This window comes from Pongo pygmaeus, chromosome 4 (assembly GCF_028885625.2).
Source record: "Pongo pygmaeus isolate AG05252 chromosome 4, NHGRI_mPonPyg2-v2.0_pri, whole genome shotgun sequence".
Classification (NCBI taxonomy): domain Eukaryota; kingdom Metazoa; phylum Chordata; class Mammalia; order Primates; family Hominidae; genus Pongo; species Pongo pygmaeus.
This window is the reverse complement of record NC_072377.2, coordinates 78,383,401-78,400,888: the sequence shown is the minus strand read 5'-3', so window position 1 is coordinate 78,400,888 and position 17,488 is coordinate 78,383,401. Positions and strand designations below refer to the sequence as shown.

Sequence of the window (17,488 nt, the reverse complement as noted above, 5' to 3'; positions counted from 1 at the left end):
TCAATTCCCAGAATTTCCTCCTTTATCTACTTAAGGTCTTTGCTTAAATGTCACTGTTTGAATGAGGCCTTCCTTGATCTCTTTACTTACAGTTCTAACTGTCCCAATTCCTCTTTCCTGCTTAATTCCTCTCTACAGCACCCTATCATCTTAGGAGAGACTATGTATTGTATTCGTTACTTTTGTTTGTTGTCTCTATCCCCTGACTAGAGGCAGTATGAGGGCAGAGATTGTTGTCTTTTGTTCACTGCATTAAGGCCGATATCTAGAAAGCAGTGGGTAGGCAGACACACAGTAAATTCTTGTTGAATAAATGGGAACGAATAGGCTTGGGCGGGGGCGGGCTGGGTTGTGCAAATTATCTTTTTATTGGCAACCACTGAGTTAAAGTAAGAAGAGGAAAATGTCTATTAAATGTCTATTACAGTCATAACTGTGGAGAGACTATGAATGAGGCCCTGAGAACTTTGGCATTACCAATGAAGACGGAATGGATTCAAGGCGGGGCATGGTGGCTCATGCCTGTAATCCCAGCACTTTGGGAGGCCGAGGTGGGCAGATCACTTGAGGTCAGGAGTTTACAACCAGTCTGTCCAACATGGCGAAACCCCATCTCTACTAAAAATACAAAAATTAGCCAGGCGTGGTGGCACATGCCTGTAGTTTCAGCTACTCGGGAGGCTGAGGCAGGAGAATCGCTTGAACCCAGGAGGCAGAGGTTTCAGGGAGCTGAGATCAAGCCACTGCACTCCAGCCTTGGTGACAGGGAAAGACCCTGTCTCAAAAAAAAAAAAAAAAAAAAAAAGGGAACAGATTCAAATATATTTAGGAAATCAAATGTAAGTATTAGATGACTTAATAAATAAGAGTAGTGAATGTTTCTTAGCTAAGATCCAGAAAAGAACAGACTTAGGAGTAGTAATGAGGTTTCACATATCTTAACATGGATCACAATGGTTTAACACAGGGGTGTCTAATCTTTTGGTTTCCCTGGGCCACACTGGAAGAATTGTCTTGGGCCACACATAAAATACACTGATGATAACTAACAATAGCTGATGAGCTAAAAAAAAAAAAAACAACTCATAATATTTTAAGAAAGTTTACGAATTTGTGTTGGGCTGCATATAAAGCTATCGTGGGCTGCATGTGGCCTGCAGGCCACAGGTTGGACAAGCTTGGTTTAACATGGTCTGTTTGTCTCCCCGGCATCCCCAGTCTCAGCTGCGTCCTTATATTTCTAATAGCTTTGATATTGTACTTGAAACATAGTGAATATTTACCAAATGTTTTTAAACTAAAGATGCTTAGTTTCTATAATCAGAGAGGAAGAGGACTTGCTTTTATATATTTTTTACATGATTTAGTTTTTACGTGGTATGGTAGGAAAATCAGAGTATACAAATGAATCAATAAATTTTACTGCCAATTAGAAATTACCAAGTTAATATGTGGATGCTTATTTTATGCTTAATTCTATACATTTACATAACAATGCATTTTGGTTGATACAATATTTTGTAATTTCAATAAGTTGATTTCTGCTGTATCGCCATATCTTTCTTTAAACGTTACATTCACAAATAAGGGACATTTTAAGCCTAAAAACCATATTTCTCATATTTCATCAGAATTTTCATTTTCTGAATGATGCATTGAATTTTTGGTAGCTAAAAATATTGTTCTGACTTTTTAAAAGTAATACATTTTACCATACATATTACATATGTCTAACCTACATATGCCTTGCTGACATGTAATACATAAATTTAGTTTTATAATTTTGTATATTTATTTTTTCAGACAGTAACAGTTTGGAGGATCAAGATGTTGACCAACTTGAGGATATTTGCAATGAGTCATCAGACAATACCCAGTGTGTGTATTAATGTAAGCATTTCTTATAAAATGTCCTTTAACAACCTCAGCTACTTTACTGCCTAAAATGCCCAGTATATCTCATCAGCTGTGATTCCAAACTTAGTTGAGTCATAACCTTTGGAAATCTTCAAGCCAAACTAATTTGAAAGTAATTACCTTAATTTATTAAGAAATATAAGAGGAAATTACCTTAATTTAAACGTAAAAGAACAGCTATAGCTAAATACTGGTCTCATGGAGTACTAAAATGCCAGTTGTTTTTGAAGGAGGGGTAGGGGTTTATATCTAAGAATGTCATCACTTAATGCACATCTTTAAACTACTAACAAATAATGTGCTTTGTAATGTTAAGTATCCACGGATTGAGACTTATGAAATAAAGTTTCTCTTAATATCAAAGTACAACATAATTATACAATGGTTGATACAACTACTTTTGGCTGTCTTCTGCAGAGCTGTTGGAAGCCAACTTCTTCGGCAGTCTGATATTTGTCTCAGGAACATTGTTTTAGTCTTTAGCTCTGGTCTGACTCCTGAATCCTCTTCGAAACACTATAAATTATTTTCTAAACTATCGCGTCTTCAGTATACTTAAAGATATTAAACCTCAAACATAATAATACCCTTTTTATCTATAGCTAAGTGAGAGATTACTTTAAAGCTTGTTTGGGTTGTTTCTTTTTATCTTCAGTGACTTAACAGGGAGTACAATAGTTTCCCCTTATTCATGATTTTGCTGTTAGCTGTTTCAGTTGCTCAGAGTCAACTGTGGTCTGAAAATTGGAAATTCCAGAAATAATTCATAAGTTTTAAATTGTGTGCCATTCTGAGTACTGTGATGAAATCGCATGCCATCCCACTTAATCCCACCTGGGAGGTGAGTCATCCCTTTGCCCAGCATGTCCACACTGTATACACTCCCCACCCATGAGTCAGTAGCCATTTGGGTTATCAGATTCACTGTTGTGCTACTGCAGTGCTTGTGTTCAAGTAACCTTTATTTTACTTAATCATGGTCCCAGAGCACAAGAGTAGTGATGCTGGCAATTTGGATGTGCCAAAGAGAAGCCATAAAGTGCTCCCTTTAAGTGAAAAGGTGAAAATTCTTGGCCTAATAAGGAAAAAAAACAAATCGTATGCTGAGGTTGCTAAGATCTATGGTAGGAATGAATCTTCTATCCATGAAATTGTGAAGAAAGAAAAAGACATTTTTGCTAGTTTTACTGTTGCACTTCAAACTGCAAAAATTATGGTCACATAACATGATAAGAGCTTAGTTAAGATGGAAAAGGTTTTCAATTTGTGGGCAGAAGACATGAACAGAAACATGTTCTGATTGACAGTAATTAGGTTCATTACTATCTGAGGTTTCAGGCATCCACTGGGGGTCTTGGAATGTAACCCCTGTGGATAGGGTATGACTGCTGTATGGGAGAACCTGTAACCCTTAAGAAACCTTACCATTCATCTACAATTTTTTTTTTGTTGCTACTTTAAAAATCACCTGAGCAGCATTTTGAAGAAGATATATTTCTATATTCCATTTGTGATCTCATTAAGTGGCCCAAGGAGTTACCCAGTTTTTCTTCAGTGCTTTTATTGCTGACACTTTCAGACTATGCACGCTGTGATAGACACTGGATCTTATCCTAGTCATTATGCGGTGGAATTATTTTCTGAGGATAGTAGCATATTATTGCCAGAAACTTCGTAACTAATGTAGAAATAATATAGATCGCACAGATATGCAGTTCGTGAAACAAAAAGCAGATTGTGGTGGCCCTAAATCATTACATACACTAACAATTCCAACTACGTTGGCAGCTATTAAATGTGTATCTAGTGGTCTGGGCATAAACTGAGGTGGAGAATATTCAGCCTTTACATGAGAACATGAGAAGGTTAGGTAAGCAGCTAAGGTAGAGGAGATAGGTTTGGCCTTAAGCAGACCTGCTCTAACTCAGTGTCTCAGTTGAATGCTACGTTGGAGACACCCTGGGAATTTTTTTTAAATGCCACTGCCCAGTTCCTCCAGTTCTCGTTTTCTCTCCCCACCCCCGTGTCTTCAAGAAGCTTTCCAGATGATTCTAATGTGTAACCATAATAAATCCTGAAAACAACTAATGGTTTTAGAGTTCATTGCCCCCTACTGACCTTTCAGCAGATGTAGAGGAAAACCAAGGTGTATCCTGGGTGAGATACCTTATTTAACCTTTCTGACTCTCTCAGCTTCTGACTTTCGGAACTTTAGGGTTGTGGTTCTCAATCTATAGCTAATAGAATCACCTGGAGAGCTAGTTTAAACAGATTGTTTGGCTCCATCCCCAAGAGTTTCTGATTCTCTTGTCTGGAGTGGAGCCTAAGCATGTGTTTCAAACAAGCCCTCAGCCCATGCTATAATGCTGCAGGTTGAGGAAAACCGTTGTTTTAAGGTCAGCTCAAAATAGCAAATCAGTATTAATTTTATCCTTATTCTTTCCCCTAGGATATATTTGGATTGTCATTTTTTAAAAGAATTGGAGTTAATAAATTAGGACTACTTTAAAGCTGTACGAAATATTTTATCTTCTGACAAAGCATAATTACAATATTAACACTGTAATAAGTGATGCTAAAATCAGATTAATGTCAAGTTTCTTTTTCTGTTTACTAGAATATATGCTGCTATAAAATAAGAGCAAGTTTAAAAAGATTAAAGCCACATGTGCCACTTGGAAGAAATTGCAGTTCTCTACCAGGTACAAATGTTAGAGTCTTCTAATTTTATCTAAGCTGTTTGCTTTATCTCTTTTCTCTCTCTTGTTTGCAAGAATCTCTCTTATTAGGGCTCTGTAACCATTTTTTACTTCTTGGCTATTTCCTTGAGATTATTAGGGGTGGGAGTGTTCAGATAGGTGCCAGAACGAAATACTAGTAGAGTTGTGCTCCTCATCTGAGGAACATGCCGATGAACTGAGCAAAGGAAAGGTTGGTGGCTTTAGTAGCTAGTTTGGAAGTTTAACATGTGAGTGTAATTGTAGACTGCTCTTGTGAATTTTTTTTTCTAGTTTATTTCTGTTTTTTATGCAAGTGTTTTCTGTCAAGAGAGATTTACTAGAATAATTTATTTTGAGGATTGTTATAAGTAGTTTGGTTAAGTATTTGGGATTGTTTAGGTTAGATACATGGCATCAGAAGCTGGAAGGTGGAGGAGCTGACTTACTTCTGAGTGTCCTTTCTGTGTTTGAAACAAGCAAGTGTATGGTAGACTCTATGAAACTAGTTTAATTCTGTTGCTGTTCTCATTACTGTGTTTGTCATGTGAGAATAATAGAATAAAAATACTGATTGGCTATTGACTTACAAGGGCAGATTAATTTAATGGGCTACGTTATTGGTGTGTATCTAGGTCTCTGAATTTTGCTAATGTGAATTTAACTGTAGTAGTATAGATTATCTTTTGATCTTCAAACCACCATGAAGTTTCAAAATAATATAAAATTCTCCTTTTTGTATTATAGAAACATGGGAGAAATGGTTTAAATAACAGGAAGGTTTTAATTAAATTTACAAATGTAACTGCCTTGTTTCTTTAGAAATTACTTCTTAATATTAGTAAATTGTATATTAAGTATAGAATAAGCCATATGGACTTTTTTATTTAAGAAATACTGCTTGGCCTTTCAAAAGTATTAAATTGTTATAGCTTCTATTCAATGAAACCTCCCGGGCTGTCTTTAAAGGTATGTGTCCTGGGATTGCTGAGGAAGGCAAGTTCCAAATTGTATAATGATTCATTATCAACTGACATGAGGATCACTCTTAGCTCTTCAAACCCTGGAAAAGGCAGGTCTATAGGACTGTGCATTTAAAAATTTTTCTTTGATTCAGGATCATTGCCTTAAGATTATTATTAGCATTTATTCTAATTCCACAATTTTGTAAATGGAAGTGAAGTAGGTGGCACAGATTGGGGTGAATCTGTATTTTTCTGAGGATATGATCTAGAACTTGATGTTTAAAACTTTTACCTTGTTTTATTGTCATCCATAGCTTTCCTTATACATTGCAAGGAAATAAATTTTAGTTTATTTTAGATTTATTTAGCTTGAATTTTACTTTATTTGGAATTACAGTATTTGCTTAAAGTTATTTTAAAGTCTTTCATTTATAAATTAAAGGAAAATTTCATAAATGTAACAGTTCAATTTTAACTTTCTTTTCATTAGGCTTAATAGGAAATGATATCAAATCCCTTCATTCCATCATCAATCCTCCCATAGCTAAGTAAGTACTATCATTATATCATGCTTTTCCATAGACTGTCACGAAAATTTACAGGTTTTCTCTGATGGACAATAGTGAATGCTGTAATTTCTATGACTTTCTGTCCTAGCCAATTTTAAATAGATGTTGATAATGTATCTTAGCTATTTTTTCTCAATTTAATGCTAAAAATTTTTAATGTAACAACAGCACACTTCATAGAATGAATATAAGATAGTCTCAAAATTGTAGGTTGTAGTTAGCCCTTTTGTTACTTAGCTATCTTATCAGAGTAATGTGGATATACTCTAAATGTTTTCCATTTTTCTAGTTTTTACACAGTTTTATAAATTATAGAAATACCAGCTTTGAAATTTGGATAGCATATATACTTTGGTTTTACAATTTTAGTAAAGTTTATCTTATTTTTTCCTTTTAAACAGAATCCGTAATATTGGAATTATGGCTCATATTGATGCAGGCAAAACTACCACCACAGAAAGAATATTGTACTATTCTGGATATACAAGATCACTGGGAGGTTAGAATGGATTCCTCCTCTTCCCACCCGCCATTAGCAAAAGCATCATTGGAAAATATTTTGGTTAACAAGTCAACCTACACACCTCGAATATGGCATAGAGCTACTGATGTCTAAACCACAATTTAAAGATAAGATAGTTGCAGTACCCACCAAAGGGTCTTCTTAGATTCAACTAAATATTCAGACTTATAAGACTATCATAGGCCCCATTGGACACTCGTCTACTCAGAATGCTACAGGACAGAAACCACAGCTTACCAACAGACCAGCATTAAGTGTTTCTTTCTAGAAGAGTTCTTATAGCAGTTCCCATAGCTATCTGGGAGCTATCTTCTTTGGCTGCCCCAGAGTAATAGATTAGATGCAAGGTGACAAGATTCACAGGAGCCACCCTAGCTTAGAAGATTCATGCCCCATAGGAATGAATATCTCTTGTTATAACTTCATAGGCATAGCTTCCAGGTGTCACCTAAGGTACACCTGGCTACCCAGGGAAGCCCAGAGTTCGGTATCTCCATAAGGTACTTATATAATTCATTTATAGTTCTTCGCAATTCAGATTTAGTTTACCAATCAGAAGTTATTTTTTCCATAAGTTACATTGCCTAGGAACGTAGTTGACATACCTCTGTTAATCTGGCTTCTAGAAGAAAAGAACCAAAAAAAGTAACCAGAAGTTAAATTCTCATGTCAAAGAGGATTTTGTGAATCCTTAACCAAGTTATCTTTTGTCTTTTAAATTGTAGTTAAGAAAACATAAAATTTACCATCTTAACTATTTCTAAGTGTTAACTATTTCAGTAGTGTTAAGTATATTCACATTATTGTGCAACCAATCTTCAAAACGTTTTCATCTTACAAAATTGAAATTCTATACCCATTAAACAACTCCCATTTTCCCCTCTCCCCAGTCCCTTGCAACCACCCTTCTACTTTTTCTTCATGACTTTGACTACTCTAGGTACCTCATATAAATGGAATCGTAAGTATTTGTCTTTCTATGACTGGTTTATTTCACATAGCACAATGTCCTCAAGGTTCATCCATGTTATAGCATGTGTCAAGATTCCTTTTTAATTTTTTAATTTTTTTTTTTTTAGAGACATAGGATCTTGCTCTGTTGCCCAGGCTGGAGTGCAGTGGCCCAGTCACAGCTCATTGCAGCCTTGAACTCTTGGGCACAAGAGATCCTCCTGCCTCAGCCTCCTGAGTAGCTGGAACTACAGGCAGGTGCCACCACACTTGGCTAACTTTTGTATTTTTGGTAGAGACAGGGCCTCAGTATGTTGCTCAGGCTGGTCTCAAAGTGGCCTCTAGTGAAGATTCCTTTTATAAGGCTGAATAATATTCCATGTGTTTTTATTTATTTATTTCAAACTAATGCAGTTTATTATAACAAGAAGAAATCAAGCTTTACAGTAATTATAGTCACTAAGCTGAAAAATCATCTACAAAAGTCATGGCAATAACTTATTTACAGTTAAAAAGGAGAATATCAAGACCTTGCTCTCATAGTAAGGTAAACTAGACGTGTACACAATCTTATGATGCCAAGAAACTGAATATATAAAAATAGAACCCACATAGAATGTTCTTTCTGTTTTATATACACACACATTTTCTCTGTGATTGCCCTTAATTTTATGTCTTTATCATAACTCGTTTATTATATTTATAATTAAAGATAATCTTAGACTTTATATTCTAAAAAGCAACTAGGTTAACCGTTTTCTCCCCTAAGGCTTATTTTATTTTATTTTTTATTTCAATAGGCTTTTGGAGAACAGGTGGTTGGTTACATAAGTTCTTTAGGGGTGGTTTCTGAGATTTTGGTGCACCCATTACTCAAGTTGTGTACACTGTACCCAATGTGTAGTCTTTTATCCCTCACTCCCCTCCCGCCCTTTCCCCTGAGTCCCCGAAGTTCATTGTATCGTTCTAATGCCTTTGCATCCTCATAGCTTAGATCCCACTTATGAGTGAGAACAAATGATGTCAGTTTTCCATTTCTGAGTTACTACACTTAGAATCCTGGCCTCCAATTCCATCCAAGAATAGTGGTCTCCAGTTCCATCCAGGTTGCTGTGAATGCCATTATTTCGTTCTTTTTTATGACTGAGTAGTATTCCATGGTGTGTATATTTGTGTGTATGTATATATATATATAGACTTTACACTGTTAGTGGGAATGTAAGCTAGTACAACCACTGTGCAAAACAGTGTGGAGATTCCTTTAAAAACTAAAAGTAGAACTACCATTTGATCCAGCAATCCCACTATTTGGTATCTACCCAGAGGAAAAGAAATAATTATACGAAAAAGATACTTGACCACGCATGTTTATAACATCACAATTCGCAAAAATATGGAACCGGCTCAAATGCCAATCAATGAGTGGATAAACAAAATGTGGTGTATATGTCCACTCCACATCCACTCCAACATCTGTTATTTTTTGATTGTGGCCATTCTTGCAGGAGTAAGGTGGTATTGCATTGTGCTTTTGATATGCATTTTCAAAGAAAATGTGGTGTGTATGTATGTGTAGATGTATATACACATATATGTATATTTGTATACACATATATGTATAATGTTGGCTGTGGGTTTGTCATAGTTAGCTTTCATTACTTTAAGGTATGTCCCTTCTATGCCAATTTTGAGGAGGGTTTTAATCATAGAGGGATGCTGGATTTTGTCAAATGCTTTTTCTGAGTCTATTGAGATGATCATGTGATTTTTGTTTTAAATTTTGTTTATGTGATATATCACATTTATTGACTTGCAGATGTTAAACTATCCCTGTATTCCTGGTATGAAACCTACTTGATCATGGTGGATTATATTTTTGGTATGCTGTTGGATTCAGCTAGTATTCTGTTGAGGATTTTTGCTTCTGTGTTTATCAGGGATATTGGTCTGTAGTTTTCCTTTTTTTGTTGTGTCTTTTCCTGCTTTTGGTATTACGGTGATACTGGCTTCATAGAATGATTTAGGGAGGATTCCCTCTATCTGTGGAATAGCATCAATAGAATTGGTGCCAATTCTTTGAATGTCTGATAGAATTCAGCTGTGAATCCATCTGGTCCTAGACTTTTTTTGTTGGCAACTTGTTAATTACCATTTCCTTCTCACTGTTATTGGTCTGTTCAGTTTCTATTTCTTCCTGGTTTAATCTAGGAGGATTGTATATTTCCAGGAATTTATCCATCTCCTCTAGGTTTTCTAGTTTATGCGTGTAAAGGTGTTCATAGTAGCTTTGAATGATCTTTTGTATTTCTGTGGTATCAGTTATAGTATCTCCTGTTTTGTTTCCAATTGAGCTTATTTGGATATTTTCTGTTCTTGGTTAATCTTACTAATGGTCTATCAATTTTATTTATCTTTTCAAAGAACCAGCTTTTCATTTCACTTTTTAAATTTCCATCTTGATTTCATTGTTGACCCAATGATCATTCAGGAGCAGGTTATTTAATTTCCATGTATTTGCATGGTTTTGAGGGTTCCTTTTGGAGTTGATTTCCAGTTTTATTCCACTATGATATGAGAGAGTACTTGATATAATTTTGATTTTCTTAACTTTATTGAGACTTGTTTTGTAGCCTGTCATGTGGTTTGTCTTGGAGAATGTTCTACATGCTGATGAATAGAATATATATTCTTCAGTTTTTGGGAAGAATGTTCTGTAAAGATTTATTAAGTCTTTTTGTTCTAGGATATAGTTTAAGTCCATTGTCTCTTTTTTGAGATGAAGTCTGGCTGTGTCATCCAGCCTGGAGTGAAATGGCACGATCTTGGCTGATTGCAAACTCCACCTCCCGGGTTCAAGTGATTCCCCTACCTCAGCCTCCCAAGTAGCTGGGATTATAGGTGCTCGCCGTCATGCCTGGCTAATTTTTGTATTTTTATGTTGGCCTGGCTGGTCTTGAACTCCTGACCTCAGGTAATCCGCCTGCCTCAGCCTTCCAAAGTGCTGGGATGACATGCATGAGCCACTGCGTCTGGCCAGTCCATTGTTTCTTTGTTGACCTTTTGTCTCGATGACCTGTCTAGTGCTGTCAGTAGAGTATTAAAGTCCCCCACTATTATTGTGTTGCTGTCTATCTCATTTCTTAGGTCTAGTAGTAATTATTTTATAAATTTGGGAGCTGCAATGTTATGTGCATATATATTTAGGATCGCAATATTTTCCTGTTGGACTAGTCTTTTTATCATTGTATAATATCCCTCTTTGTGTTTTTTAACTGCTGCTTCTTTAAAGATTGTTTTGTCTGATATAAGAACAGTTATTCCTGCTCACTTTTGGTGTCCATTAGCATGGAATATCTTTTTCCCCCCTTTACCTTAAGTTTATGTGAGTCTTTATGTGTTAGGTGAGTTAGGGATCAGGAGGGAGGGACATCAGATAAAAAGGGGGTAATGATAGTTAAGCTATTAAGAAATAAAAGAAGTATATGGTTCAGTAAACTTAAAAGATTTTCGTCTTGATGAAAAATTCCTTTTATGGCAAAATTACTAATCTAGCTGAAAAACTTTTTCTACCATGAGGATTTACTTAGTGAAAGAGTAAAGGCTCTATTAAACCAAATATTTTAGGAAAGATTTTTCTTAAGGCAGATTAAACTGTGTCAGGTAGATACTGAGCACGAATAAAATACACTTGCTATTAAGACTAAACTGTATCGTCTTTTTTCCTGGCTAGATGTTGATGATGGAGACACAGTGACAGATTTCATGGCCCAAGAGCGAGAAAGAGGCATTACTATTCAATCAGCTGCTGTTACATTTGATTGGAAAGGTTATAGAGTCAATCTAATTGATACACCAGGTATAGTACTATTCCAGTAATACAGAGATGCTGCGTCATTTGGAGTTTTTTTGTTTTTATGGGGTTTTTGTTTTGCTTTTTATTGTGGTAAAAAAAGTGTTGCAAAATTTACCATCTCAACCATTTTTAAGTGTGCAGTTTAATAGTGTTAAGTATAATCACATTGCTGTGAAACAGATGTCCAGAACTTTTTTATCTTGCAGAAATGAAACTGTATTCATTGGACAACAATTCCCTTTTGCCCCCTCCCTCCACCCCTGCTAACCACTGTCTACTTTGTATACCTATGAATTTGACTAGCTTAGATGCCTTATGTAAGTGGACTCATACAGTATTTGTCCTCTTGTGATTGGCTTATCTCATTAGCATAAAGCCCTCAAATTTTCTCATATTGTAGCATGTGACAATGTGCTACAATATTTTCTTTTTTATTCTGTGTAGTATTCCATTGTTTGTATATATCACATTTTGTTCATCCATTCATACATCAGTGGACATTTGGGTTGTTTCCACCTTTTGTCTACCAGTTGCTGCTATGGAGGGTGTGCAAATAGCTCTTTGAGACTCTGCTTTCAATACCTTTAGATACACACACACACACACACACACACACACACACACCCCCCCCGCTAGGAGTGAGATGTGAGATTGCTGGTTCATATGATGGTTTTGTTAAAAAGAAGGCATTATACGTCTTATCTTTTTCTTAGGTCATGTGGACTTTACCTTGGAGGTTGAGCGGTGCCTAAGAGTGTTGGATGGTGCAGTGGCTGTATTTGATGCCTCTGCTGGTGTAGAGGTAAATAATATTGCCAGAGTAAAGGGAATTAGAACAGCATGATTTTTTAAAAAGTAGAATATATCAAATTTAGTTAACTGTAACCATCTATTTGGTAAGTTCACATAAATCAAATAATGGTAAAAGGAAATCAATTTATATTGAGATGTAATCTATATGTAATCTCAGATATTTCATAGTAAAAGGAGAAATATGAAAGCTAGTGTCAAGAACTTTGAGGGATCAGAGATTCTACCTTACTTTCGAGCTAGCAAGTTAGCCTGCCATAGTTTCATGGATTCTGGCAGAAGACACTGTGGTGTGAGATTGATTATACACTGTTATTTCTGTTTCTTTCTGGGTCACTTTATTTCCTAATAGTTCCATTTTTCTGTTGTTATAACTTTAGATAAATTTGACGCTTAATCATTCAAACAGATTGCATTACTTACAAGACTGAAATGTGCTTGAACAGGAAGTTTCTGAATTCATGAAGGAGAAGGCACTTGTTTTAAACAATGGATGGGCTTTTAGCTGGCAAGTGGGATGGTGGGAGTTTTTTGTTTTGACTTGCAATATGTTTTTGTTCTTTGAAAATTTATGATATTCACCCCCCACGCCTCACACACATACCTCATCATACACAAAAATTAATTTGGAGTGGATCACAGTGTTAAGTTATGTATACATAGCTTCTAGAAGAAAAATATCTTTACAGCCTTGGGGTAGGTAAAAATTTCTTAGAGGACATAAGAAACATGACACATAAATAACAAAAGTTGATTCCTGGAACTTTATCAAAATTACAGCTGTTCATTAAAACAAAAAAATTAAAAACACAAGGAATATGAGAAAATACTTGTAATGTTAGATAAACATATTATACAAATATTAAATTTCCTGAATGCAATAATAGTACTGGTTATATAAGAGAATATGATTGTTCTTGGGAAATAAATACTGAAGTATTTATAGTACATATCTATAACCATGGATTTGTATCCAGACTATATGAAGAACTATAAATCAGTAATAACCCAGAAAAAAATGGACAAAAAACTTGAATGGACACTTCACAAAAGAACACATGTGAATGACTAGTAAGCACATGAAAAGATGTATAATCTCATTAGTCCTCAGGAAAATGCAAATTAAAATCACAGATTCAATTTCACACCTAAAAGAATGTTTATAATTAAAAAGAGTGATAGCAAATGTTGGTGAGGATGTGAAACAACTAGAAATCTTACACATTGTTGATAAGACTGCAAAATAGAGGCCAGGCATGGTGGCTCACACCTGTAATCCCATCACTTTGGGAGGCTGAGGCAGGTGGGTTCGCTTGAGCCCAGGAGTTAGAGACCAGCCTGAGCAACATGGCGAAACCCCATCTTTATAAAATACAAAAAAATATTAGCTGGGTGTGGTGGCGTGCACTTGTCGTCCCAGCTACTCCAGAGGCTGAGATGAGAGAATTGCTTGAGCCCAGCGGGGAGGTTGGGGCTGCAGTGAGCCTTGATCGCACCACTGCATTCCAGCCTGGGCAACAGAGTGAGACCCTGTCTCAAAAAAAATTAAAATGACTGCAAAATAATGCAACTACTTTGGAAGACTATTTGGAAGTTTTTTTATTTTATTTTATTTTATTTTATTTATTTATTTTGAGACAGGAGTCTCACTCTGTTGCCCAGGCTGGAATGCAGTGGTGCAGTCTTGGCTCACTATAACCTCTGTCTCCCGGGTTCAAGCGATTCTTGTGCCTCAGCTTCCTGAGTATCTGGGACTACAGGTGTGCACCACCACACCTGGCTAAGTTTTGTATTTTTAGTAGAGACAGAGTTTCACCATGTTGGCCAGGCTGGTCTTGAACTTCTGACCTCAAGTGATCCACCTGCCTCAGCCTCCCACAGTGCTGGGATTACAGGCGTGAGCCACCGCACCTGGTGGAATTTTCTTATAAAGTTTAAATATACTCAAGCAGTTCTCGTATATCTTTATCCAAGAGAATGAAGACATTTGTCCACCAAAGACATGTTCAGAATGTTTATAGCAGCTAAATTCATAAGAGCTCCAAACTAGAAACAATCCAAGTACACATCCACAGGTGGATAGGAAAACCAACTGGTATGTATATATAATTAAAAAGAACTGATATACCTAACAATGTGGATGAATGTTAAAAACATGTTAAGCCAAAGAAGCCATGCTATTTTGTATGAGGTTCAAGAATAAGACACTGAAGCTATGGTGACAGAAATCAGGACAGGTTGCTTATAGGAGACAGGGGTGAGAAAAATTTCAGGAGTAATTTAATGTTCTATGTCCTAAGTGGGGTAGTAGTTACACAAACGTACTTTTATCAAAACGCATTGAGCTATACACTTAATATCTGTATTTTATTGTATATAAATTTTACCTAAAAAATAAACTGGCTTCTTTATAGTACACTCCTATATTTCTTTTACCTCAAAACAAGTGTCTGAAATAATTAAGGCAAAATTCTTATTTCATAGATCAGAAACCTGACATTAAATGAGTTCAGTGTCATATGACATTTACTAGGAAAAGTGAAGCCAAACAAAAAGTAGGTCTCCTGATTCTCAGTTAAGTTCACTTTCCATGATTCTCAGTATCTCCTAGGTGTTAATTCTCTTTGTGTGGCCACCTAGTTCACCCAGAGTATTCTCAAGTGGTTTGAAGCACACTCCCCTTCACACTTCATCGCATTCCCGGCTGTGTTAACTTGATAGCTAAAGAGTGACCCTAGAAATATAAGTGCAGTTGTACTAATTCTCTGCTAGAATAGGGCCCAATTTATCTGACAGTAGATTTTTGGATCTCTTCATTCCAGGTCTAGTAACATAGTTACTTTTGTTCAGTATGTATTTTTTCCCTCATCTTTGCTTTAGGCCCAGACTCTCACAGTATGGAGGCAAGCTGATAAACACAATATACCTCGAATCTGTTTTTTAAACAAGATGGACAAAACTGGAGCAAGGTATTTGAAATGTGTTTCATTGGCTTATTAGGGTGAAACTACAATTTGAGCTTTTAATGAACTGTAACTTAAATTTAGAAATAGCTATTTTTTTTCCTATTGTATTATAGGGTATAAATATTCCATGGAATCCCAGTTTATTCCCATAAAAAAATTCAAAGCAGCTAATCCATAGATTATATAACAATTTGGGACTAATAGCTGATAGATGGTGAATCATCCTGTTTCTAGTATAGAGAGACTGAATCATATTTCTGGATCAAAGTGGCTTCTTGATGATTCCACTGATTCTCTTTAGAACTGTGGTATAGTCCCTATATTGCTGAAGGTATGGCGCTTCCCATCATCGCTAAAGATAGAGAATAGAGAATTGTTTCCTGCATTTGAAGGTGTTCTTCCATATTCTCTGATTTTCTTAGTTACTGGGTAAGATACTGTCAATAAAGAACTGGAAGAGGAGAATGTAGATGCTGTAAGACCTGCATGTAGGGCAGAAGAGAGTTAATGCTGAGATGTATTGGTCATGGTCAGAGACTTATAGAATGGTGGATGCATTGTTCTGAGAACATAATTCAGAGAATCAAGAATATTTGAAAGATTTGGAGAGAATGTGAAAGGGAGAGAATCAAGAATATTAAAAATTCTAGAACAAATGTGATAGGGAGAGATTGTGGCCTGTGATGGGAGAATGGCAAAAATGAAACATAAACTATACCTCCCCTAAAACTACACAGTAATTAATATGCTTTGTGTTTATCTCCTTCTCTATAGTAATTCTGAGGTTGTTTGTTTAAAGAACCTTGTCTTGATTAGTAATAGCCCAGCAACCTTTAAAATGTACTAGCCTCAAGTTCTGACCCTTTTCTGCTTGGAGTTCCTTGTGGTAGATGGAAGTGTACTTATTTATTGTCAGACAGTGCCTTTGGCAATGGGGAGGGAGATGACTGGAAAATAGGCTGGTTCTGAAAAAACAATGGGACTGGAATGACCTGCATGTATGTATAAATCAGGTTGTGTGCCAAAGATGGCATGTGTTCTATAGGTAGCCAGCTGCAGTGTTAGCATAGAAATGAATAGCATAGCATACGATATGAAGAATGCCAAAGACTAGGCAGGCTTTTGGAGGAAAGCTGGTAGCCTTGTATGGTAGCAAACCTAGTTGTAGAGGAAAGAATCCTTGGCTTATCACAAATCTTGCATTGGAATCCCAACTGCAATTTATTATCCATGTTACCTTGATCAATTCCTTTAATATTAATTGCAAAGTATAGTTATGCGAAGCTCACAATAATAATACCCTAAACAGCTCTGTGGCTGGATTAGGGTAATTACTGATATCTGAAATTGACATAAAAGTTTATTCCAGACATTTTCCTATGGAAAACTGTTAAATAGTGAGTGTTAAGGAGAATAAAGTAGGTTAAAATTTTAGAAAACGTTCTTAAAACCTGAAAGAGTTTTTTTTTCCTCTTTTGATACCTTTGGTAAATAATTTTTAACCATGTTTTTAACTATAATTATTTTGCTTTCTACAGCTTTAAGTATGCAGTTGAAAGCATCAGAGAGAAGTTAAAGGCAAAGCCTTTGCTTTTACAGGTAAATTGGTTAATAGCATCAGCTTCTTCTCAGTTTCCTCATTAATTTATTTTGTGACAATATATACATTTCTAAAGCTGTCTCAAATCATTTTTGAAGAAGTTGGGGTATAAATAGAAATAGCCACAGATTATAGTAATGGTGATAATAGACATTTTGGGGAAAATGGTACAATTAGAAAAGACTTGTCATCAATATAGTTTTCAGTGAGTGATCATTTAATAATGTTAATCTCACTCTGACTTACAGTTACCAATTGGTGAAGCCAAAACTTTCAAAGGAGTGGTGGATGTAGTAACGAAAGAAAAACTTCTTTGGAATTGCAATTCAAATGATGGAAAAGACTTTGAGAGAAAGCCCCTCTTGGAAATGAATGATCCTGAATTGCTGAAGGAAACAACTGAAGCAAGGAATGCCTTAATTGAACAAGTAAAGTATAATGAATGATAAAATGAACACCAATGTGTGCACCACTCATCTTAAGAAATAGAATATAGTCATACTTCAGCATCTCTGGGGGATTGGTTGCAGGACCTCCTGTGGATACCAAAATCTGCAGATGCTCAAGTCCCTGATATAAAATGATGTAGTATTTGCATATAACCTATTCATGTCTTC

General features: G+C 35.8%; 1 protein-coding gene across 2 annotated transcripts in view; it reads left to right on the top strand.

Moving 5' to 3' along the window:
• Positions 1–17,488, top strand: part of GFM2 (GTP dependent ribosome recycling factor mitochondrial 2) — a 43,005-nt gene that overhangs the window by 1,569 nt on the left and 23,948 nt on the right. For both annotated transcript variants that reach the window (XM_054486989.2, XM_054486991.2), the window contains exons 2-10: positions 1,804–1,890; positions 4,535–4,619; positions 6,090–6,147; positions 6,570–6,667; positions 11,373–11,498; positions 12,209–12,297; positions 15,186–15,274; positions 16,810–16,870; positions 17,120–17,299. In XM_054486989.2, the coding sequence (XP_054342964.1) occupies positions 1,828–1,890; positions 4,535–4,619; positions 6,090–6,147; positions 6,570–6,667; positions 11,373–11,498; positions 12,209–12,297; positions 15,186–15,274; positions 16,810–16,870; positions 17,120–17,299 (849 nt within the window). In that variant the 5' untranslated portion in view covers positions 1,804–1,827. The remainder of the gene's footprint in view (positions 1–1,803; positions 1,891–4,534; positions 4,620–6,089; positions 6,148–6,569; positions 6,668–11,372; positions 11,499–12,208; positions 12,298–15,185; positions 15,275–16,809; positions 16,871–17,119; positions 17,300–17,488) is intronic.